At 56.5% G+C, this 25,181-nt stretch overlaps 1 protein-coding gene across 3 annotated transcripts in view; it reads right to left on the bottom strand.

Annotated features, from left to right (window-relative positions):
- ITGA11 (integrin subunit alpha 11) overlaps positions 1–25,181 on the bottom strand; it is a 43,900-nt gene that overhangs the window by 13,289 nt on the left and 5,430 nt on the right. For all 3 annotated transcript variants that reach the window (XM_062583977.1, XM_062583975.1, XM_062583976.1), the window contains exons 3-17: positions 15,142–15,251; positions 12,402–12,493; positions 12,057–12,171; positions 10,603–10,730; positions 10,073–10,221; positions 9,410–9,554; positions 8,902–9,067; positions 7,681–7,754; positions 6,594–6,738; positions 4,764–4,912; positions 4,493–4,633; positions 3,948–4,151; positions 3,282–3,412; positions 2,326–2,492; positions 647–789 (exon numbers count right to left, since the gene is read on the bottom strand). In XM_062583977.1, the coding sequence (XP_062439961.1) occupies positions 647–789; positions 2,326–2,492; positions 3,282–3,412; positions 3,948–4,151; positions 4,493–4,633; positions 4,764–4,912; positions 6,594–6,738; positions 7,681–7,754; positions 8,902–9,067; positions 9,410–9,554; positions 10,073–10,221; positions 10,603–10,730; positions 12,057–12,171; positions 12,402–12,493; positions 15,142–15,251 (2,059 nt within the window). The remainder of the gene's footprint in view (positions 1–646; positions 790–2,325; positions 2,493–3,281; positions 3,413–3,947; positions 4,152–4,492; positions 4,634–4,763; positions 4,913–6,593; positions 6,739–7,680; positions 7,755–8,901; positions 9,068–9,409; positions 9,555–10,072; positions 10,222–10,602; positions 10,731–12,056; positions 12,172–12,401; positions 12,494–15,141; positions 15,252–25,181) is intronic.

Here is a 25,181-nt window from a genome sequence, read left to right as displayed (position 1 = left end):
TGGCCTCCGAAGAATTCTCATCATTCGCTGGGAATGCTTGATTTTGGCCAGGTCTGTGCATCAACTGTTCCTTGCTAGCGACGCGGAAGGCTTCACTGGCTACCGACACCGGGGGAAAGGGACCCTGAGGGTAGGAGGGGTGCACAGAACAAGAGCACCTGGGGACTGACACAGAAGCATTTGGTTGTAGGCTGATGTGAGTTTTCACTGGGTTTGGAGTAGGAGGGACAGCCTGATCCAAGAGTCACGGGTGCACGCGGTCCCGGCGGGCAGCGCTGGCACGGCTGAGGCTTACAGAAAAAAGCAAAACGCAAGCTGGGATTGCAATGAAGTCACATCTCCGAGACTGACCAGCTGCAGCGCTCCATCAGGGCCCTTGGACAGGATCTGTCCCTGACCACATCAAACCCGGCAATAATAAATCTGGGCTTGGAGATTAAGCTCAGCCTCATTTCTAGCCGCGTGAGGCCTTTGAGGCACTTCCACTTAGCCCCTCTGCCCGTGTCCTGGTGCGTCACTGTTCTGATTTCTCCTTGCAGTCGGCCCCACTCAGGCCGATTCAAGCCCCACCGGGGGCTTCTCCCGCCCTGGCTGCGAGAAGAAGGGCGGAAGAGAAGATGCCAGCCCTGTCCTCGCTTATACCTACCAATACGTGGAAGTTCAGCCTGTCGCAGTGCTCTTGTCCGGCGAGCAAGGTGAGCACCTTGCGAGTGTGCCTGTCCGCGTTCTCGTCCAGGTGGGCCCGCGGCGTGTACCTCCGCTCGTCGATGGTGGCATCGTACCTCATTGCTGGAAGGAGAGCGGCTCACGTCAGAGTTGCTCTGCGCGGTGACGCTCGCTCTATAACAAGACCACGGCAACAACAGGCTCTTTGCGTACTCAAATTGCTATTCCCCTGCTAGTGAGATAAGCTGATCCGTTACCTTTAGAAGCGGCATGAGATGGAGCACACTAAGATAAAAACGATCTGTAGCTGTTGCTTTGCCATTCTAAGAAGACTGCTAAGTCAAAAGCCTCTTAAAACAAATAAGGAAGGTTTAAAAGCCTACACTGTACGGCTCGTGTCCATCTGCATGGCTGACCCCCTGCAGGTTGCATGTTCAAAGCAGAGTATAGAGAAACCCTAAAGGAAAAAGTTGGGATTTTTTAAAGAGACTTTTTGTTCCAAGCATCCACATCGCAGGCTGAACGAGGAACTTGAAGATGGGCTGTTTCCAGACACTGAGAAAAAGCTGTATAAAATATATATTTGCTTCACACATATTCGCTTGACGGTGTGAACCGGCTGTGAAGGTGTTGCTACCCTGGTGCACCGTCCTCTCCTAAACACTTTACTGGGAAATCGTTTGTTGGAGAGAAACAGAAGATGCGCAAACCCAGTGCCAAGCCGGAGGGAATGTGCACCCGCTACACCAACGCAACGCAGCACACACCGGAGCGCGAGAAGCCGGCTTCGGTCCCCCGTGTGCGCCCTCCGGGCCGGCCTTCCCGGGGCGGGGGACCACCCAGTGCCTCCCTGGAAGCTCTGCAGTTACAGGAGTTATGCTCGATAGCACAAGTCAAAATCCTGGCTCTAGGGAATGGGAAATTTTTCCTTTGGCATTGGTTGGGACCCAATCTCGTCTGTCGTGTAAGGCCCTTCAGCAGCATTTGCTGTTGCCTGCTGGGGGGGGTTCAGGAGGGCATGCTGCTTTCATTTCCTCTTGCTCCAGCTGAGTCACGGGCATCCTCCGGGTAGACTCAGGGTCACAGCAATACGCAACGTTTTAAAACCAGAGCTAGCCAATAAATTCATAAAGATTCTCTGAGATACTAGTGAGACTTGTACGCATATGGGCCACAGATGTCCTTGTGAGACGAAGCTCATGAGCTCTGAGTTTTCGCGGGAGCTGGAGTCACTTCATGCAGAGACTGCAGAAGAAATGGGACACGCTTTCGTGACACCTTTTCCGAAAGACCTGCGGGAGGGCTTGGTCCAAGAGGACAGATGAGGCAGGGAGTTAAACACTGATACGGTTATAGCCTTGAGGTGTTTCTTAGCATTGCTTAAGAGCAGTGCTGGAGTGCCTGGTACATGGCCCAGGTCTTAAGAGGACCAGGACCACTCATGAGCCGGGGTAAGGGCAAACGTAGCGGGGCCTGGGTAGAAAAAGGAGGTGCCAGACGGCACAAGCGCACTCCTCCGAGTGCACCAGGCTCTTAGCTCGCTCCCCTCAGCGAAAGCAGGCTGCCGCGCTCTTCCTCGTGGCTGCAGAGCTAGGGAACGAACGAAGCAGGTTGTCCTCGCCTGAGCAGCACGGCCACGAGAGCAGGAGCACCACTTACCCACGCTGGCCGTCTGGAAGTGAGCAGAGAGGAAGACTGCGGCGAAGCAGACGAAGGCTGACATGCAGGTGGCATCCTTCCCGTTCCGCTTGCAGTCCTTGGTGAAGATGTTGATTTTGGACGGCTCGAAGCGGACGCTGGCGTTGATTTGGACGACGCTGCGGGACCTGCAGGGCGGACAAGGGAGAAGGAGACGCGTCGCGAGGCTGAGCGCAGCCCGCTGTGGCCAGCAGAGCAGGCTCCGGTCTTCGCGAGCCGTGGGGCCGGAGGAGCTTGCTGCCTCCCTCGCCGGAGCCCCGTCCACCCCCGAGCTCGGCGCCGTCTCCTGCCCGCGTGGGACACCTGCACAGGGCCACAGCAGCCTCCGGAAGGCTCCCACGTCTCCAGAATTGCTCTTTTGACACTTCTCCTTGGCACCAAAAGGTGCTGAGGATGACCGCAGCCCACCGCGGCATGCCCGTGCCCGCCTAGCCTTAGCTCGGCTGCGTAGCCGTGGAGGAACAAGATCGCTCTGCCGCACACGTGTTTGCCTCCTGCTTATGCCAGTGAACGAACGTGACGCTGAGGAGGATTTGGCCCTTTTGCGCACGCATAGGACTTTTCAGGCCACCCTCATAGCTTCAGGGGACTTCCCAAACACACACCAACATTTGAAAATATCCAGTTGTCTTATTAGATTAGGACAGAGGGAATCTGGGCAAATCACAATAAATAAATCAGCTGGTTTGAAGCTTCCGAGGAACTAATGATGAAACTCGATGCAAAATAACTCTGACATCGTTCTAGGCCCCAACTGCATTGTAAGACAGCATCTGAAATCCCATGGCCCCACGGGACAGGGGAGTTTTATTGTGGAAAGACAGGTCAGATTTTAAGCATAAAACTGATCTTAAAATATGTCAACTTATGGCAGTGAGCTCGGGGCAGGGGACCGTGCCAGATGAGATATAGCTAACCATAAGAGCACGGCATTCCCAAGAGAGCCAACTGCTAAGTCTATGAGCCCATCTTCATTCAGATCCAGCTGTCCATGGATACTGCATCCAAAATACATCAGGCCTGGTCCGAGGTCCACAGCTGCTATCCTCTGAAAAGCAAAAGGGGGAAAAAAAAAAATCCAGCTTCGTTTCCTGCCGGAGCATCGCTGCCCGCCTGCGAAGCGAGCCTCTGTCTGCACCCCCCGCCTCGCTTCTGCTGCGCAGCCACGTCCACCGAGGTTGGCCACTGCAAGTCTCCACTGCATGACCAAATTACTAAAAATATCAGGTGATTGCACCAGTTAGAATTTCCCAGGAAATCGGGACAGTCTCCCCTCAGATGGGCCATCCAGAAATTGCTACCAAAATTACTTTGCATATCGCCTATGTTTCCTGGATATTTCTAATATTTCCTCTAAAGCAATCCATTGCACTGAGTGCTAAGCGTTCCTGTTAATTTTATGCCTATTTTCCTTATCTAACTTTTGTTTTGTCTTGGAGCCATCACAAGAAAATGGATCTGGCAACAGTAAGCAACACTTAAATGCTGGATGTGAATTCCTGGCCTGGGGAAATTTGCAGCCAAAGATTTTGTTGGTGCCCATAATTCAGGAAGAGGCGAAGCAAAGCACCAGGGAATTGTACCTGCTTGTATTTCTTCAGGATGGTCTCTTCAAAGCCATGGAAGATGTATATTGCTCCTTGGTGGTCGTCTTCCAGAGGCGCCCCGACGACGACGTCGTTGTAGGAGTCCTGGTTGAGATCAGGGACCGTGGCGATGCAGGAGCCGAACCGGGAGTTCTGGTAGCTCTGCAGATCCTCGAGGGCCCCGCTGAAAACGAAGCGGTTCTGCAACCCCGGCCAAGGAGAAAAGAAGAAAAAAAGAAAGAAAGAAAGAAAAAGAAAAAAAAAACAGAAAAGCATCAGCCACAAGCCTGGAAAGAGGAGGAAGCCCCAGAAGGCAAACAGACGGGCACATCCCGTAGGAGTCCTGCAGACCAAACGAAGCCCAGCTCCTCCCACCCACGGAGCCTTTCATCCAGCGAGCCAGAAGCTCCAGGACAGAAACGCGGCACGCGGGTGCCAGGCGGACGCCCGGCGGTCCCGGGGCGAAGAGCGCCCGCCGCCCACGACGCCGGAGCAGCGGGACGAGCCCCCGGCGGGGGAAATGTCCCCCGGCCAGCACCCACCTCTCTCAGGGCGTAGACGTAGACCTTCCCCCTCTCCCTGCCCTCGCTGAAGTACATGGGGGCTCCCACCAGCAGCGCGTCCGTGACGCCGTCGCCGTTCACGTCCACCGAGCTGATCTCGCTGCCGTAGTAGGAGCCGATCTGGAAGAGGGAGAGACGCGGCGGGAAGGTGGACCCTCCGGACGCCCGCGGACGCGGGGCCGCCCGAGCCGGGCGGAAAAGGCAGCCGGGGCGAGGAGGAGCGCGGCGGGCGCTCGCCCCGGCGCTCTACCTGCTCGCCCTTCAGCGCCTGGTGGATGCTGAGGTTCCGGTTGTTGTGCATGGTGAAGATGATGACCTTCCCCGTGTGGTTGAACCGGGGCGCTCCGGCGACGTAGATCCGCCGGCGCTCGGCCGACACCACGGAGGAGACGGTGTAACCTGCGGCGGGGCGGGCGAGCGGTGAGGACGCGGGCTCCCGCCGCGGCGCCTGGCCGGCCCCCGCCAGCCGCCCTCGCGGTCTGCTTCCCATTAGTTTCAAGCTGCTAACACAACTCTGGCCGCTTCCCAGATCGGCAAGCTATAAATGGAGATTTCTTCAAAGATAAAGTCATCCAAGCCAGCCCAGCTGCTACGACCGGGCGCTTTGGATCGCCTGCTCCGGCCCTCACCTACCGCCCCCCCACGAGGGCTTTGGCTCGGGCCGACGCAGCCTGCAAGCCCCCGCTTTCATCGACAGCAAGCCCGGCTTGTTGCCCGAGAACCGTTTCCCTTCGCGGCTCCTGAGACGTGGTGCAGGCACGCAGCAGGCAGGTCCGCAGCAGCGCTCCCGAACGAGCCCGGCAAAAGCCACGTTCAGAACAACGTCGCGGGCGTTTGCTGACGTTTGGTGTTAAAACGCACGGTGCAATGAAACCATGAAGAACGTTGCTCGCATGTCCTTATGCAAACACCCCTGAAGACCCCGAGGGAGCTGTTTTTCCTCTCCCCAAGGGGCATTTTCTGCACAGGGATCATCAACACCACCTGCCAGATGTGAAGCTTGCAGCACTTGGCAGCCTCCATGGGCTGCAACAGCTTAAATAGGAGAATAACGCTGGGGCCACAGGGCCACCAAATCCTGTTGGTCAGCCTGCAGCTAACTCCAGGTTCTTCACACTCACAGCCAGTTTTAGAAGCTACTTAAATTATCAGCAGCTCAAAGTAGGGCCACCTCTGAAGCGGCAGCAGGCTGCTCAGGGCCATATCCAGTTAGAATTGCAGTATCTCGGGACTGTAGGGATTAACGGATCCCTTTGCCTTGGCGCTGACCCCCCCAAGCAGAGCATTGGCCTCGGAAGCACCCCGGTCCTGGAGCTGGGGCAAGGGGGCTGCTTTGCAGCAGGGCGCACAGGGCTTTTCGCAATACTTCTGTTTTCCTTGTTAGAGTCAATGGCAAACACGGGGTCAAACAAAACCCCCATGTATCGTCACGAGCGTTTTTTGCACAACAGTAGCAGCCCCCACTCCAAGCACTGACAGGCAAACCGAGGCGATGCTCTGCTGTTGTCCCCAGAGTTTGGCGCTACTATTTCTCGGGGGAAAACCATGTGTCCCGGGGCTCCTGGTGTTCCTGGGCACGGAGGGAAGAGCTCCGAGCCGCCCCGCGGCCCCCATGCAGGGGACAGCAGCTTGGGAGAGAGGCTTTGCCGCGCAAGCCAGACTGCTGCTAGTGCTCTGGGGCTTCAAGAGCTGCACGTGGGACGGATTAGCACAGCAGGTATTTCCTCCCGAGGCATGAAATTTCATCAGTGTTTTTTAAACCATTCCAGTAAGTACTGTAGATGACCTGCGCTGGCCAGAGCTCGCGTCCGAATTATTTCTGCATTTAAACGCTTCTGTATCGTACGCGGTGGTGGACTTTGGAGTCCTCCCAGGTGAGGTGCTCACTTGCGCTTTGCAGCGAGCAAGGGGTAGCACAGGTCCCGCACGCGCCGGAGCTCGCAGACAGCTGGGCACTTCACAGCATGTGCTGGCAGCGCTGGCAAGCATTAGTCAGCAGTGAAATATTTTGTGTTTCCTATTATTAAGTGTAGAGTTATGAGTTCTGCCCTGGAAACAGAGCCTATTTTGGCTCCCTTACCTAAATAAGCGCCGTGATTTTTCAGCTCTTCGGGGAACTCCTGCAGATAGGACTCGCGGAGCGGGATGACCTTCCCGCTGCTGGTTTCCTTGAGGACCGCTCCGTTCCAGTCGTAGGCACCCACCGCCCCCAGCAAGATCCCGTCCTGGGGGGAAAAAAACGAGCAATCAGCATCGGGGCGATCGGCCGCTCAAAAAGGTGGAGGTCTGAACGGGAAACGTCTCCGAATCCGGGCCGCGGGATCCCACGAGTTGCCGAAGCCACCGGTGCCCAGCAAGGGACGCGCAGCCTTGGAGCGCCGCGGCCGCCCGCGAGGCTTCGGGGGTCCCGGCTGCCCCCGCGCCGCCGGCAGCACCGGGTCGATTCCGAAGCGCTGCCGTGAACCGGGGCTGAGACGGGGCTGGGGCCGGGCCTGGAAACACGGCACGGTGCTCCTGGGAGGTGAGCTAGTCCTTCCGGACGGCCGGCATTCGGACAGACCCCGCTGGGTCTTCAGCGCCAATTTCTTGCCAAACGGAGCCAACTGTCCCCTTCGCTTCGCGGACGGGCAGAGCCGATTTGTGCCGCACGGCTGAGATGGACCAGGGGAGCCTGACGGGCTGGGCTGGAGCGAGCCCACGTATCGGCCCCCCTAAACGCCGACTCCTAGACAACGTACGTACCGGACGCTACAGAGCGCGGGAGAGAAAGTTTTGCTGAATTTGGGCTAGGGGTGAATTTAGCCTCCGGGCGAGACTTGTGTTCGCTTCAGCGTTACGCAGTGCCGGCTTCGAAACGAACGTGGAAGCTATTTAATAGCGCTGGTTCCCTTAAAGAGCCGGGCAGGGAACAGGGAGCAAAATCCTGGACACCTCCTCTAAGCTTTAGGATCGACTTTCTCTGGGAAAAACGGGCTGTTTCTCAGAGAAGCACAAAAGGCTCACATTAAGCGTTGAAGCACAAATTAAATACATCTTAAAACTGTCACAGACTTGTATTCACAGCCTGACCTCGTGCACTAAAGCCCATCCCACCCACTTGCCACAGGTCGGGTACCCGCACTGAAGACACGAGCAGGAAGCGAACAAACACTCTTTTGCTCTCTTACTTCCACAATATGTGATGAAAATCCAGTCTGGGACATTTCCAGTCCAAAGGAGATTTCATTCTTGTTGTTAGTTCCTAAAACAAAAAGGAATTTGTACTTATTGGAAAGCTTTCTTGGGGAAGCCGGGCTGCTTGGTGGATTTGAGCACGACCAAGAGCCACCTCTGCCCAGCCCGGAGCACAGATGACCTCAGCTGGAGCAAATGTGCCCGTTCCCCCCCAAATCACCACAACTGCGGCGCTAACAAGCCCTTGGGCAGATGCTGCGAGCTCTGTGCAGAGCCGCACAGAAACGGGGGGTCGGAGGGCTTCGCTTCGGCGTTGCAAGGCGGGGAAGTTCCTCAGGTGACACCATCCGCCGCAGGAAAGGGCTTGGACCAAGCTAACTGGCAGGACTGGTGGGGCGTTCGTGAAGTGCTCTGAACTAGATCCCCCAAGCCGAAGCCCTAAGACGTCTCATTTTAAGTGAAAACCCTCCATCTTTCGTTTCAAAGGGTTGAGCATGCCATTTTCCTAGGAAGTTTAGATAAATTTAGTTGGAGGAAACAAACTCGTCTCGAAGACAGAGACGCTTTGTTCGGCGAGAGCCGCATCCTGCGGTGCGCGAGGTGCGGCGAGGCTCGTTGTGGCAGGTAGACAGGGCACTTTCGCTTAGATTGACAGAAAACAACAATATTTCCTGATCTTTTCTTTCAGCCAATTTTCAGCCAAATACCCCACGTTATTCTCATAATCCCCTAACGTCCGACACTCCAGGGTGTCCCTGGCAGCCGGAATTTTGACTGCTTATGACTTGGCTGGATTCGAAAGGAGTTTGATGGGTTAGTGACAGACAGTGATTACCTTCCGCCTGCCAAATTTCAAATGTCTGCTATAAATTACGGAGCCGTCACGGCTCTCCGGAAAAGAGGTCGCCAGAACTTCCAGGTGACCTTCGGTGGAGAGGGGACGGGGGCTCCTCCAGCTCGCGGGGTGCACAGAGCCCAGGAGAAGGCTGCTCCTGGGTACACAGTTAGGGAAAGGAAAATGCTCCAAGCACGGCCCTGGGCTCTGCACCAAATGGAGAAGCACCCGGCCTGGCCCGTGCAAATCCAGCGGGCGCGTTAAGGGCCCGGGTCAGCACATCCGAAGCAGTTCTCGCAGCCGGGCCGGGCCGGGAGGAGCCCGCCGCGCTTGGGGACAAGCCATCCTCGCTGGAGCACCCGAAACGAGCCTCGCTCACCTTCCAGGCTGAATATCCTTTCTCCCAGCGCATCCACTATGTCTTTGAGCGCGGCTTCGTCTGTGACGTTGAAGAAGTGCTTGTCGTCCGGGTCGCTCGCTATGAATTTTATTTCGTTCAGAAAGGCTTCCGGATTGATTCCTCTTCTGTTGTAATAGCCCAGGACCTAGGTTGGAAGTGAAAGTGCAAGGCTCGGGCGTTTTCGCGCACCGGGCAGAGCCGCTCTGAGCGGCCCCGCTCGCAAGGAGCCGTGAAGCCTGCGCTTCCCCCGTACGTATGAACCGTATCCTGGCGGCACCGCCAGCAAGGGCCCAGGCTACAGGTGGGTGAGGCACAAGGTCATAGACCTACCGAGGAAAAGGCCCCAAAGTCATGGCTGGTAATTCCCACAAAAAGTTGCTCCCAAGGAGCTGCTCGGTCTAGTGCCAGGGAGCAGAAGACCGACGCGGGGCTCAATCGTGGTGCCCGCTTCGGCAGCCGGCGGCTCGCGACAGACCCCACTACTTACAGCCACCGCATAGCGGGTGACGTTGTCCTTCTCGCTGTCCTCGATCACCTTCTCCAGGTCTGGGCTGTCGTGCGACTCTCCATCTGTGATTACAATCATTACTCTCTTTGCCCCTTTCCGGCCACCTTTCTGAAACGCTTCCGAGCTGCAAGTGAAGAGATGCCCCGGGCTGCTCAGAGCCGCCGGCGGGCTGCGGTCCCTGACGGCCCGTGCCCGCCGCCCGCGCCCGTGGCCACCGCGCCGCCCGCCGGGGAGATGCCAGGAGACGCAGGGCTCCTGGGGAGCTGGTGGCCTTCGGCAGGGGACCTCTCCTCTGGGGGCCCCGGCGTCTTTCAGGAGGAGCCTCCTCTAATTCTGCGCGACGCCCCAAATCTGCACCAAGGAAAGCAGCCTGGTCCTGGCTGGGGGGCACAATAAAAATCTGCGCGAAATGGGCACTCATCGCAGATCAACAAGGAGCTGGAGCTGAGGTTCAGGGCTTGCTTAAGCTCCCGGTTATCTAACGTGGGTGTGAAGAAGAGCTGAGCCTCTAGGCTGGGGCAGATGTGAGGTGGCATTCGAGAGGGTTGAGCTCTCCGAAAGGTCGGGACAGGGAAGGAAACAGAAACACGACGATGGTTTTAAACTTGTTATCAGAATGAACGTGAAGGTGAGAGATTTTACCGAGCAAACTCTATCCCGTAGGCTGTCCGGGTTTCGGTGCCGCCTCTTTGCTCTATGTGACTGGCAGCCGCTACCACATCTTTTACAGACCGGTAGTCATTTAAATGAAACTCATGGACGACGTCTTCTCCGTACTGAACGACTCCAACCTAGGGGTGGAAGGGGTGTTACAAGCAGAGAAGCCCGTGACTGCCAGTGCGAAGAGGATGGGGAGCTCTTCACGGCTACAACGAGCTGCACCGCTACAGGGCATGACTTCTATATGTCCACGTCCTTCCCTGGCCCAGCCGGGGTGCGGGCTGCTCCTCTCCCCACAGTTCAATTTAAGGACATTAATGTAAGCATTATTTCCACGGGCTTGGTTTTAAAATACATATGTTGAGCGTTTGTTTTGAAAAAGCATGGTGCCAGACTACAACAAATTGGCAGAAGGGGGACTTTGAAAAAGGCGGGGGAATCTGCATGACATGGGAGGAAGCATACAGAAACGCAGAAGTACACAGAAAGGCACAAGCTGTGCATGGGCTTACTTGAATCTGGCCAGGGCCAATATAGAATTTTTTCAAGATGTTTATCAGGAAGTGCTGAACTTCAACCCAAGGGTATATGCTGTTTGATCCATCCAGAACTATGATTATGTCCATGTACGTCTGGCATCCTGTGAAAAATACACAGCGTGTTACTGAAAGACCTCGGCAACACTTGTAAGAAGGAAATTTATGGCTTTATTCCTTGCAGTCAGGTACTTGCTCTTATGATTTGTTTGAAAAAAATCTTATTTCTATCATTCACAAAGACCTTCGGGTTGTATTCACTTCAACGAGACAGAGAGAACCCACATGCATCATCTCTGCCAAGAAAAAAGCGGAAAACTTTTTAAGAACAACACTCAGCGATATCTTCTCTGATGCAGATGTGGACCTCCGTCTGGTCCAATACAGCAACTGGCTTTTGAAGGAGAAGATTGTTCAAAGTCATCTCTCTCTCTTGCTTTTATTTTCCTGACAGCGTTTAGAGAAGTTGCAGAAGCCCAGAAGATGTTGAGCTTTCCGCAGACATTACTTGATCACCAAGCTCATTTACTGCAGCCATTGAGCAGTTGGATCACCCACCACGCAGCTGCACTCTGGGGTAGTCAATCAACGTGGTCATCGTCTAGGTAAGACGAGCAGGTTCAAACGAGACTTTGAACTCTCTCCCTCAAACCCATGACCCGGAGGGAAGCGCTAACCTGCCGTATCATGCGTGCTGCACGACGCGTGTTAACCCTCCTCCTTCTAAAGCCCCCAACCACCATCGCAGCAAGGGCTAAAACCATCTTCTGGTCGTAAGGAGGGAACCGACCACCCAGCGGCAGGTTTCTCCTGCGCGTCCCGCAGCGAGGGCGGTCGGGCTGGTGCGTGCTGGGGCTCTGCTGGGAGAGCCCAGTGACGCAGAGTGTGGCTGGCCACAGGCGCCCAGCACCAGGCCGGGGGGTCCTGCAGAGACCCCAGCCCGTCCGGGGCACAGCCTCTGGGACTCCTTAGCACCTACAGGAAAACCAGGAGGCTCATTTAAAACCTCAGAATAAAACCAGGTCCTCGTTTTATGCACCCGAGTTTACAAATTCGGGCCAAGATGTTGAGCTTTCAGTCAATGAGCTCTTTGTATTGTGTGGCCAGGGTCTGAATTCTTTCCCTATTTTGCCTTCCTAACTGTGCTGATAAAATATTCTGGATACTTTTATTTCTGTTTTTGGAAGAATAAGGTATTTTTTGTCTTCCCCAAGTGTCAATCAAAAGGAAAATGTTTACCAGATGTGCGCGTGTGCAACCCGCTTTGAAACGCTTTGCTGCAACAATTTCCTCTACTATCTTGCCTCCTTTTAAATACTGACATTGCTTTGTTTTGTCAATGGTACTGGGGCGATTAAAGAGCAAAAATTCTCTCCAACTTCAAAAGCCGGGTTTGCGTTAGAGGCTACAAAGCAGATTGTTTCTCATACTCTGGAGAGCGGGAGCCACGGTCTTGGAGAATCTGAAGTTGGAGTTCACCCTGGAGCACATTCCTGTGGTGTAGTAAGAGCTCCCACACTCGTGGGACCAGAGAGGGCTGCAGGCCTATAAAAACGAGGGAAAAATAAAGCGTCAGCGACAGTTTTAAAACTGCCGCTTATTAAGCCATCGCTTTAGAGGTGCTAAAGAGCAGGAAATAGGGTCCGGCACTTCCCACCCGCTTGGGACCTGCTGGCCCGGGCGGGGGACGCCTGCGGAGCGCGGCGGGGACCAGCTCCGGGCTCTCCTCTCCTCGCACAGGAAGGGAGACCCAGGGCAACCGCCCCGTTTCTTACCAGGAAGCTGTTGTCCTTGGGGTTGGTGGCCAGGCTCAGACCAAGGCGCATGTTATCCTTCCGCTCGGAGACGTTGGAAAGCGTCACTCTTCCTTCAGAGAGAACAGGGCCGTTAGCGGCGCCGGGGCCGGCCGCAGGGCTCGCGCGAACGCGAAAATCCCCGCTTCCCTTTTGCTCCCCTGCGTCTCCGGAGCGAGAGCGGATCCGGCTGAAAGCCCGAGGGATAGCTCGGCCCTGTTCACACTGCGCCGCTTGTGTTCATGCTCCATTGGAAGCAGTTGTCAAGATAAGACTTTTTTTTTTTTTCCCTAAATCCCATAACCAACAAAATCTTCTCGCCTGGAGTGAGTCAGAAGCTGCATTTTTTACATAGTAAATCTTTGGAAATAACGCTCCAAGCGGCTCTAGCATCTCATCCTTTATTGCTGGTCCAGCAGGCGTTTAGCAGCTGATTTATATTCGTGCATTTCTTCCACTCCTCTCGTCACAAGCCCGAAACCGGGAACGGCCCTCAGGGCCACCCTTCCTTCGGGTTAACGTTAACATCTCTTAGCGTTAACAAAAACACCGTCTGATCCACTCATTCCTCCGGTATGGTTTCATCAGGGCGTCAAAACTAACTCAGGCCGTGGTGGCCGGGCAGCTGCTGGGCTCTGAGGAAGGAACTGGGCATCTTCTGGGAAAACTGCAGGGGGGTTTTTGATGGTTTTTAGCAGGGGCCTTTGGAAGTTCCCTGCTGAAGGTTTAAACCAAGAGGAAGCTCAGCCCCCAAAAGCAAACCGAGACCTGCAGCCTGGAGCACGAGGCAGGTCAGCCCAAAGTCAGCATCCCACGCTGGCTAACGCGGCCCTGGACAAACCCTTTTCTAGAAGTCTCCAGCTTGGAGAAAGCTCCTTCACATGTCTCACTTGTGCCTCCCACTGAGCAGCTCAAGGTCCTCTCTGCCACAAAAGCTTCTTCCCGTTTAACTGGCAGGGTATCTGCTCACAACCCATTGCCCCCAGGACCTCTTGCAGCCCCGCTTGGTGGGTTTGGCCCATTCCTACACGGTGCAAACCCTCGGGGTGGGAGGGCCAAGCTGCCCCAGCGCAGGAGCCAGGGGACGGTGGGGATGGCTGGCCACCAGCATCTCACTCTGTCCTTGCACCTCAACTGCACGCACCCTGCTTTGCCTTGAGTTTCCTTGAACCGACTGTGCGCGTACACACCACAGCAAATCCGGAGGAAAGGGGGCTTCAGAGCATGTTATAAATCTGCTAGGATGGTGGCTGCAGCCATGGATAATTAACCCATGCTGAAGACGCAGGTAAGTGCTGCGGGTACCCAGGTGTGCGTGTTGCCGTCACAGCTCTGCAAGAGGCACCAGGATGCTCCCAGCGCTAACTGGCTCCTGCTGACATCTCCAGCCTGCTCTGCGTGGAAAAGGAAGCAGCAGACATGTAGGACCACGTGGTCCTACGTCCGCCCCCGCTTCGCTCCACTGTGGTCATCTCCACCGCACGTTCTCCTGCAGCCTGACAGCCCCAGGGGGCAGCTCTGCATCTGGCTTTATTCAAATGGTCTCAGCGGATTGCACTAAGTAGACAAGTTAATTAAAAATAAAAAATAGTGTATGCACATGGAACTGATCTTTTCATTCAAAATTTGTTTCTAATGGGGAAAAAATGCTTTTTAGTAAAATTCAAATTCTCACACAAAAGAGCTTTATTTCCTTGAAGAATTTTGATGTTGTTGTTTGAAATAAGAGAAAAATGAAAACTGAATGTTTTCGAACAAAAATAAATTTGGCTCCCGTTTTCTTCACTTTCAGTCAGGAATATTTTGGACGAGCCAAATTTCTTCCAGTCTTATCAGCTTTGAAACCCAGAATACTTCAGATGATAACAAAGAAAAATGACAACTGTGTGGCCGCTCCGGTATAAAAAAAAAAAAATCCCAGACTTTCCCCCCACCCAAAACCCAGACGATGCTCCTGAAGATCATGAGAAAGTTCCCAGTTCCTGCATTCCCTGCCGCCGCGGGGCTCGGGCTCCCTCGCTGGAGGAAGAGCCCGACGCCGGCCAAGCTCTTGCTAAATAGCTCTGACCTCTGGTGCTGGCCAGAGCTACGCGACTACGTTGCAGTCAGCCAGCTGCCGCTGCGATAGGTTGCTGTGGCCGGGAACATCCCCGGAGGGTGCAGTAGCAGCCGGACGGCCCGTCTGGTCTTTCACGTCATGTAGCTCCGGGTTTGGTGGTGACCACGCTCAAGACGAGCTCCTCCAGCGCTTCCGCGGGCTACGGGCGCCCACAGGCTGCGGTGGCACGGGAGAACCGGACTTTTCTCCCTCTCCGTGAGAAGGACCGTCCTTCCCGGGGCTAGAGGGGACCCAGCCTCCGAGCATCCCCCTTGCAGTTCATCGGCCTGGTTATCCCAGGTCTCACCCAGGCTGCACCGAAGGCAGGCGGAGTCCGGAGAAAGGGGGCGAGCGCAAACTAGCCTGGCGAGGGCGGAATTTCATCCACCGATAATTTCATCCTAATCAATTAATAAACAAAACAATCTGAGCTATCCTAAATAAATAACAATTCATCTCTCTTTTGTCCTGAGCTGCTTGACTCTATCCTAATGCTCCTTGAAGCCCAGCACCAAGAGTCACACGAACACCTGAACTCATTTCTCAGCTAAAAATCCTCCCTAAACCCCCCACCCCCACGCGCTTGGAGGCAATGTGAGCAACGCGTCGGGGGCTTAGGGGTACCTAGGTTGAGTTTGGTGCAGTTGCTGTGGGTGTCACCGTTCACCGGGCACTTGTAGACGTCTCCCGTCTTTTGCTGTCCGTTGGTTTCGTAGGGCGCTCCCACCACCAGCCTGCGGAGAAGAGGTGCCCGTCACTACCCTGCGGCCGTTCCCGAGGGCCATTTTTCATGAAAAAAAAAAAATGAGACCCCGTCCCCATGAAGAAGTAGCCAAAATACTTTCAGTTATGGCTTCTTGCAAGCCACAAAACTCCGATGTGTCCTGCACTAGAAGAGCGAGAAGGGAAGGAAACAGGAGGAATTCCTGCTTGAGGGAAATACTCTGAGCTTGGACAAGGCGCTTGGATAGGAACAGCTACGTGGGTAAAGGTTTCCTTGGGCACACGCCGCGTCCCCGGGTGGCACAGGAGCTCGGTAACGCAGCCCTTGCTCCTCTGGAAACCTGCAGGCAGGTTCCTCCACGCACGCTTCCACGCACCACGGTGCCGCATCCGAACGGCATCCCCCCGGGCAGAGCCGACCCATCGGCATCCTTCCAAGGTCACCTTATCGGGCCACAGCAGCCCCAATTTCTGGCAGGGGAAGACAGTTATCACCTCGCACTGCTGCTGAAGGTATGAACCTTTCAACGTCAGGATGAGCTTGAGGTCGCAGGTGACTATGAACCCCACTAGAAAGGAGAAACTTTCTGCCTTGCAACACTAGGAGCAGAAGCAAGGAGCTGTTATAGCAGTGACCACCAAGATACCAAGACCTGCAGGAAGCTTTTTCCATGAGCAAACTCAAAGAAAGGATTTCCTAGAATTTTGCTTGGAGAATGAGGAGCCCAGAGTGGTACGCTAGGATAAAAACCTCAGTGGAGGGTGAGGGTGTTTGGCATCGATCTGTGCTTTAAAATATGAGGGTCATCAGCTAATAAATACAGGCACTTCTACTCAGGGTGTAGGCAATTAGCTAGGCCACTCTCTGCATGCGTCCGGGACATTGCAAGTGTTTTTCTTGCTTTTTCTTGTGGACTCGACCAGAATAGCACAAACCAGCCGACCGAAGAGGGAGGAGAGCGGGACCCGAGGAATTTGGCCGTTCCTTCCAGGCTAGTTCAAAAACACCACGGATTACTGGCATCTTCTGCTCCCAGCATGTTAGCCCAAAATATATCTGCTCTGCTGCATTTTGCTTTCAAAATCCTTCTGGGGGAGGCAAGCTGAAACAACCCTCTATGTCCAGATCTCCAAGTAAACAGAACCTCTTTTGTTCTGCATCACCCCATAAAACAGCTGGAAAAGCAACTGTCCTCAGCACAGATGTTCGAGGTTAGACCAGAAACGGTCATTTTTGTAACACTGATTCTGCAAAGCCATTAAAGGCTAATTCTTTCATTGCATCGCTAGGAAACCGGATTGCTCACCAGCTCAAAATCTGCAAGATCTAAGCAGCACTGCAGGTTTTTAACGGAAATACTTCCCCTCTCACAAACTCAGTGCTAATGAGGAGATTAATTAGGATGAAATAGCATCCTATCCCTGGAAGCGCCCTCAGCAGCGCTCAGAAGTTGGAGGCAATCCGGATAACCGCCGGCCCGCCAGCGCAGGGAGCTCCGCACACCTCCGCCCTGCCCTGCCGTCGGGGCTGCGCGGGCTCCTCTTCCTCTTCCTCCGCCGCAGAGCCCCTGCGCGCCGTAACCAGCTCTCGCTAACCCCGCACAGGAGCGTCTCTTAGGTCACAGCCTCCCTTCAAAATCCGAGGCTGCAAAACAACACATTCCACCAATTCCCCGGCCCTACGTCAGAGCCCGAAGCTAAAAGCCAGCCCAAATATTTACAGATGCGGCCATAAACGTTAAGGGGCTGCACAGCTAATGAAAACAGAATTTTTGTCTCCCAAGGACAACGGCATTGTTTTCCCTTTTGGGTTAAATTTAAATGATTAATTAGCTGAAGTCGTCGAATTCTCATGGAAACTTGGCAGCGAAGGAGAAAGGCTTTTCCGGCGGTCGGAAAGGTGACGGCGCTGGCTCCGGGAAGCGCGCAGATGTCCACCGGGGCTGCCCGGAGACGCCGGCCGGCCGGCTCGCTGCTCGCGAGCCTCTTCCATTTCCGCGGCTTAGCGTGTTTTCCCTGCCCGAGCGGCCGCGCCGAGCGCCCGGGGGAGGCCGCCGGCTGCGTCGCCCCGGATCGCGCCCGCGCCGGGCGCTGCCCCCCGCGCGGGGCGCGAGCCTAAGCGAGCGCAGCTCTGCAGGGGCCGACGTGGCGTCCCGGGCTGGCTAAGAAACGGGGCTTTCAAAGCAAATAAGAACCAAACAAGCCCCCCTCCACCGCCTTCCTCTTCGTGCACTCCTTCTGAGGAAAACAAAAGCAAAAAAAAGGAATGAAATGGGAAAAGCACAGACTGCTCGGAGCTATGGAGCAATGCATCTGAGGATGTTTTTCATTTTTATCCTAGAAAAAAAGCTTGAAAACCAGGGTGTTAGCGGAAATGCTTTAAGAATATTTGTGCTGTGTCTGAAGCAAGAAAAGCGAACCGCGTTTCTGCTTTGCAGGCTCGTGGACATTTTAGACCAGGTTCTATCCCAGTTTACGGTGCCCCGCACAAGCCGCGGGCTGGGCATCGGTGTGGGTAACTGCAGGAAGTCTCCTATCGGGAGCAAAATAACGTGTCAGATCCAGCTCTGGAATTTGCAGTTTTTTCATGCTGTTTTACACGGTTCCGCGCACGGCCGCTGGCACTTAGGGCAACAGCTGAACAGGGAAAAGGAGGCGCGAACAGCGGGCGAGCGGGGCCGCGGGATCCGGGAGGGACGGAGCGGCAGCGGCGTTTTCCGCGGGGGCTCTCGATCAGGGGAACGCTTAATCTCCCGCAAGACAAATTCACTTGTAGCTAATTTATCCAAGATGGGACTGGATGGAGAAGCGGCGGAGGTGGCTCGGGAAAAGGAGAGTTCAGCTGTGGAAAACGAAGTGGGTTTGTGGCTCTTTGGGCAGAACGTGTCAGAGGAATGGACTTTGGAATATTTTTTTTTTCCTATGTTGGCAATGGTGGAAAAGAAATACCTAGAAGGAGCCCAGGGTGAGGAGCACATGGGGCCTGACGACGCGCCGGCTCCTGCTCCCCGTCCCCGCAGAGCCCCAGCTCCCTGCGCCGGGAGGGTGCTCGTGCATTGCCAGATAGTTACGGAAATAGCAGCGAACCAAAGGCAAACTTTCACAATAATACAAAATTGTGAAATAAGCCCCAGCGCTTTCTCTTTGGGAGCCCGCGACACCAGGCTGGGGAAAGGCTCGCGCTCGGTGCTGAGCCGGTGGGGCCCCATGCCGGGAACGACGACGACCCCGGAAGCGCAGCCGGCTCCGGAGCTGGGAGGCCCTGCAGCGGCCTCGGCCCGCGCGGTCCCCGGCGACGGCGTTTCGGCGCGCTCGAGCCTCTGCAGCGCCCCTGTCTCAGCGAGCCCTGCTCTGCCGCGGCGATTAAATAGCCATCACAGTAAGCAAAATTACGGAGTTCTCCTTAAAATAGCGCATGACGGGCACGTTGCAAAGCACGTCTCAGGAACTCGCAGAATACTGCGGTCAGCAGTAATGATACTCTCCTATTTCTCCTGGTGTCATTTTTTCCCCTGCGCTTAGGGATATTGCAACGAAGAGGTGCTCGCACCGCGACACCCCCAGCCCGGCGCTGCTGGGTGCCGCGTTCCCGCGGCGGCGGCGGCCTCGGGGCTCGCGCCGGTTCCAGCTTCCTCCTGGGGTTTTTGGAGCGAATCCTCACGTGCGGCTCCAGTCCTCCCCCAGCTGCCTCTTGGTTTCCAAAGTTTTCCATCAGTGCCAGCTGTCGGGACTTGCGCGCGTTCCCACTCGGGGCGTTTGAGCGTCAGTGGAGTCCACGGACTACGCGCAAACCCCGCGTAGGGCTGCGGTTGCAGAGGCCCCTTTGCAGCTGAGCAACCGGGGGGGGGAGGGTAGGAGGACCCCCTTCTTCCTGCAGATCCCCCAGCAAGGAGGCCTGGGGTAGGGGGGTTTGCAGGGCACCTGCGAGGGGGCGGCAGAGGCGGGACGTGGTTTTGGGACACCCCGAACCTCCAGCTGCGGGAGGATCGCCGGGATGCTAACGCCATGGCGCAGCGTGGATGCTTCGAAAGCTGCTAAGATGCCGCTCAGCTTCGTGCCGAGGACCCAACAGCGGAGGGCGAGGGGCCGCCGAAACGAGGTGGTCCTGGTTCGGGGGCTCCGCGCGCGGCCGGGAACCGCTCCGGGGGCTGCCCGCCCTGCCGCGGCCGACGCGGGGGCTCCCCGCGCCGAGGGGCGGCTCTTCCGCGGGGACTAACGTGGAGCAGGACCGCTCGGAGCAGGATGCCCTGCAGCTGCCACCGGGAACGGGGGGCTGTAGCCCACGGCCCCTGCACCGGAGGAACGCTTCGCGGCTACGCGCCCTCCCAGCAGAGCAGCCGGCGCGCTCGGGAGCCGGCCAAACCGCGGCCGAGCCGCGGCCAAGAAACCCTCTCGCAACCGCAGGGAAAGAGCAAACCCTTCAACCGTTTTTCCAGATCAGCGCAATTATAGCTTCAAACCCTGCGAGCAGATTTCCCTCCCGCCTCCTCCTCGGGTTACGCTCAGACTGCAAACGTCACGTCTGCGCCGGCCGCGGGGGTCGCGGCCGCCCTCGCCCGGGCCCCGCGCCGGGGCTCGGCACCGCGCGGGAGGCCAGCGAGGGCCGGAGCGAGAGGGCGGCTCCGGATCGGCCACCGCGCCGAGCGCTGCCCCGGCGCAGCCCGCCCGGGCCGACGCTCCCCGAGCGATGCCAGCTCGCCGGGAGCACCGCGCTTGCCCCTGCCAGCCCGGGAATGCGATATTTATTATTTTTATGGCTTCTGAAGTCTAACGGATGTTTATTCCCAGGGTTTTCCTTCCACAGCCAATTCTTCCGAAGTTTCAGGGTTTTGCACAGCTGGAAGTTTTCAATCCCCAGATGCAAGCTGGTGCGGGGCAAAGAGCAGGGCAGTTGCATGCCGGGCGCATCGCGCAGGGGGCTCCTGCCGCTGCGGCACACCCCCCCCCAGCCCCGTTCACCTTTCCCATCCCTAAATATTTTATTTCGGGAACAGGCTGGTGTTCAGGAAGCACTGGAAAGCCCAGAGCCGTGGGTAGCATGCCCGGCCGGGAGCAGGGGCTTGCACGCCGTGCCTGGCGGGGGTCTCGCTGCCGAAGGCACGGAGCAGCAAGAGCGCAGCGACAGAGCACGAGCAAGAGAAGCAGGAGGAGGGCGACGGCGCTTCTTCCCTTCTGCCCCCGATCTTGGACCTTCAAGAACATTTCCCCCCCAAAAGCTCAAAGTGATTCAAGCCACGCACAGCACAGGCACCCGCGGGTGTGCCGGGGCCGCGGGGCTCGGCCGGACCGTGCGCGGTCCGGGCAGCGTCCCGATTTGAGGAGCGGTTTGGCATGCCTGAACGTGCTGATCTTGCCAGACAAATCCACCTACAGCTACCAGCAATTCACACCTAAAATACCCCTAAAATGTTGCATGGGCCAAAACGTGGCTTGGGGCGGGGGGGGGGCCGCTCCAGGCCAAGCCACCCCTTCGAGACAACTCGATTGCCGCTGCCCTTAAAATAACTCCATCTCCTTTAACTAAAACCCCTGTGCAGCCACTTCATCCCAGCTGCAGACACCTGGGAAGCTCCAATTTCTCCCCAGGCTTCAAGCCATCACCAGATGCTGAGTATTTTGGGACATTCAGACCTCGGTGCCAGGCTCCGCGTGCCCTGCCTGCACTGGGAACGCTCTGGATTAAAGCGGCCCCTGAGTTATTGCTGCTGCACTGCTCATTATAGCAGCTTCCATTCCCATTTTTTCCACTTGCATATTTGCAGAAAGCGGAGATTGCACCATGAGCTTAATGAAAAAGCGTTGAGAAAAGCGCTGAGAGTCGCCAGCCGACCAGGAGACAGCAAACAGAGAAAGCGACCCCACGAATCCTTTGGAGCAGAATATACATCCCAGTGTTTTTCCCCTGGAGTTCAGTAATCTGAATTCTTTCCTCCCAGATTTTCCACTATCAGGGCTGCAGTTACAGCCCCTTGTGCAAACTGTCTGGCTCCCTCTGCTAAAGGTTAGCAAAGGGAAAATAGTCACAGCTAAGTATATACCTACAAGTTTATGTATATGCACACACAAATATGCTCTATATATATAGCATATATATACACACACATACACACATAAAATGTGCTGCTTTGAAATCCTTCTAAAGCCATCTATTCTGGCCAAAAGCAGCATTAAAAGGCTCAGACGCGAGCACGGGTGCCAGAGCGCTCGGATTCCACATTCGGCGCTTGGCTCTCGCGACGATCGCTCCGACGGGAGCCGCGTTTCCCAGATAACCCTTTAGCGCCTCGGCGCTCCCTCGCTCTGCGGCGGGCTTTGCCGGACGTTTTGGGCCGATATTCAAGGATGCCTTTCCTGGCTTCTGCCTTACCAGCGAGCTGCGGTTTCACCTCGTCGTTCCCGTTTCCGCGGGCTCGCGGGCCCCGGGACGGGCCGACGCGCTGCAGCCGCTGTCGCGCGGCCGAGCCGCTCTCTCCCCCCAGCCCTTGGGTTTACGCTATGGACGTTTTGCTTGTTCGGTCATTTATCCTCTAACCAAAGTGAGTCATAGTGGCTTTATGTTTTGAATATGTACATATATTTAATAGACATTTTATACCATATAATTGCCTACGTGAATGCGTATCATCTTTACGTACGTGCATGCATTTATTTTGTGTAGAGAACCTCTTTCCATACAAAGAGAGAGGGAAGAGAAATCTACAGCAACGTCTAGGCTGATGTTGGCAGGAGAGATGCGAGAAGAGCCAAAGATGAGCCAGACGTGGTCTTCAAACCCCGCATCCCGCCTCGGAAAGGAAGCGGGACCCTCCCTCTGCCGCCTCCCGGGGGAAGCGGCCCAGCGCCAGCCCCACGGCACGGGGGTGCACGGCGCTGCAGCAGCGCTCCGGCGCACCCCTCGGCTACGCTGCTCCCTTCCAAGGGGAGAACCTGTGGCATGTACAGGATGAAGGGAAATATTAAGAACAGCCACATTTTGCAAGAGCGGAGGCGGGCAGGGACGCTCGGTTCCTGCTCCTTGTCCGCTTTGGGGATCTGCAACCTTCCAGCAGGGCTTAGCCCTGACCCTCAGCTGCCTCTTCGTGCAGGCCAGGTCCTCGCAGGGACCAGGCAAACACCATCAGATTTCTGGGGGTTTGGATCAATTCCTGGTACAAGATCTTTCAAAGCAGAGACCGGTGCAGAAGAAGAGCCCGGAGAGCGCGGTCCCCATCACGCTGCCCCCAGGGTCCCGCTCGAAGCGCTCCAGCTCGGCCAGACTGCGCCTTGCGGCGGGGCAGCGCTCCGGCACGAGCCGAGCCGAGCCGCCCCGGCCCACCCGGCCACCCCTTCCCAACCGCCCGGTTCGCAGAGGTCCCCGCCGGCCGCAAAGCGAAGGTGCTGTGCTGGAAACCGCGTGTTTCCGGGATCTCGCACCCACCCCAGCTCCGGGCTCGAAGGCTCGAGCAGAACTGCGCCGTTTCCACCCAAGGCTGGAGCAGCTCTGCTGCCAGCAAGGCAAGGGCCAGCGTCGCCAGGAGCAGCCCCGCCAGCTCCGCCCGTGCCTCGGGCGGGAGGCGTAGCAGGGACTTCGGTTTTCTGTGCAAATCGAAGTATTTGACAGCCACATCTACTCCTGGCTTCATTGCCTTTGGCCACGAGCAGTTGGGCTGTCAGGCTGCCCAATACCATTTAACCCTCCAAAAGGATTTTTTCTTTTTTTTTAAGGGGGTAAATATCCATGTCCTCAAGTAAAGCAAGGGCAGAGGTTTCCCTTGCATATCAGGAGTATCTGGCTACTGACTATTAAGCACAAGCCGCCCGATCGGGGAACTGCTGCATGACGCAGGTCTGCAGGCAGCAAGGACCAAAAGGATCCCCGGAGGAACCTGGCCCGGGTCGCTGCCCAGCAGCTTCGCTCCAGAGAGAAGTTCCCGATGGTATTTGCGGAGCTGCCCAGAGACGCATGGATGTACCCAGCAAGGACATCCCCGGCAGCCGCGGTGCCAGAAACCCCCGGCCGGGACGCGCTCCCGGCCTGACGCCCGCACACACGGGCAGCGGTGAATCACAGGGAGGATCTGCTGACTGCGCCCTTCGGCGCAAACCGCCCAAAACGTCCCCGAAACCCCTAATTGCAGGGCACTTGGCAAGCGTGGTTATTCCTCTCCCCGTCCAATTTTAAATGCCTGAGTCACAGGGAAGCAGGGTAACGGTTTGTGTTGATTTAGCAGGTTCTCCAGCGATGTCTCTGCTCCCTGAGCCACAAGGGTTTTTAGCATTTTGCTTATAGATAGCAGCACACAGAACAGCTGGCAGCGCCCCAACATCTGCATGCACCCCAACATCTGCATGCACCCCTGCTTGCATTGGCCTTCCACGGGCTGCGAGCAGCTTTATGCACGTGCGAGCTCTTTAACTGAAGGTTAAGCTGGTCACCAGCACGCGGACACAAGAGCTTTGAGCCTCTGAGGGGAGGCCCGGAGGGGACGTCCGCTCGGGTCGTGCACTGCGAGGCCAAAAGCAAGCAGAAGCAGGAGAGAACCTGGATGCTGAAGCCCCTACTCAGGGCCTGTCCTGCTCTGGGGCCGAGGCGGCTCCCGCGGTCCCGGAAGCGCTGAGCTCGGCGCGGCCGCGCAGCCGGAGCCGTGCGCACCCCTGCCCTCCTTCGCGGGGAGGATGGGACCCCGCAGGAGAGCGGGGCACAGCTCCGCCACTCAACGCGGCGGCAACACCAACTGGCATCCCCGCTGGGCAGCGGAGGGCAACCACAGCGCAAGGAGCGGGAACAGCAGCGCACGTTTGATTGCAAATATCCCGTGGGGATCATCGCCTGGTGCCAGACCCGGATCACCTCCTTCGCACCAGCTCAGAGCTCTGGGCACTCGCGGGTGCAGCATTACCATCACCATTTATAACTGCTACCAGCGGCACTGCCTGTAATTAACTCAATCCACGGTACAATTCGGAAAGAGCACGTAACGCTCGTGGCCTTGCAGCGCCCGCCCGGGGCGCAGAGCCAGCAGCGGGGCTCACCACGCGCCGCGGGACGGTGTGCCTGGGCAGACGGCTCCGAGCCGCAGAGAGAGGGGAAACGGGGACTGAGGACGCTTGAGGCAGTGGTGGCAAGAACTGGGGAACCCAAGGTTAAATCCAACCTCCCCGCAGCCCGCGCCAAGCTACGGGCTCAGCACGAGGACAGCGGGACGGGCTCTGCTCCGCCAGCCTCCCGCCGCGCTGCCCTCCGTCGCCAGCCAAGCTCACGCTCATTACAAACCAGCCTTATTTTGAATTTCAGAAGCATCACGCTCATTACAAACCAGCCTTATTTTGAATTTCAGAAGCATCAGCTCGCATAAAGCGTTTGCTTGCTGCTTGAAGCCTGGCTGCTGACCCCAGAGCACTGCGTTCTGCAGTTGCAGGGAGCTTCACGTGCTTTTGGGTTGCCCTCATCACTGTAGCATCTAGATGGATTCTGGAGCACATTAAGTGTCTCCTCCAACATCTGCCAAGTGGCTACTTAGCACCGGCTCCTCTCCTTTCCCAGCTGTGGATAGTCCCTGGCTAGGAGCAAAACGTCTGTCATGAAACCCAAAACCCGAGTGAAATCCATCCAAGTTTCATCTCGCATTACTAACAAACGCAGGCAGATTTGATCACTTCTGCAGACCTCAGCTCTTTGAAAACTATATAAAATGGAATGGCCTTGACCCAAAAATCAAATGGGTTTCCACTGAGTTTTGGAGTCAGAGCAGCCCCAGGGAATTGTGAACCTGCCGAAGTGAAATCACCCCCCTGCCGCCAGCACCTGCCCCGGCCCAGCTGCACGTGCCGAGGGCTGCTGCAGCGTGGCAGCAGGCAGTGCCAGGGCTCACCTGCCACCAAGGGCCATGGAGGGGGGAAAGGCACTTCCCATGGCAGAAACACCACAAGATCTCTCCACCTGCTGCCAGAGGTCACCTTGG

Source organism: Rhea pennata, chromosome 10, assembly GCF_028389875.1.
Source record: "Rhea pennata isolate bPtePen1 chromosome 10, bPtePen1.pri, whole genome shotgun sequence".
NCBI lineage: Eukaryota > Metazoa > Chordata > Aves > Rheiformes > Rheidae > Rhea > Rhea pennata.
The sequence above is the reverse complement of the archived record's forward strand: the minus strand, read 5'-3'. Positions and strand labels throughout refer to the sequence as shown.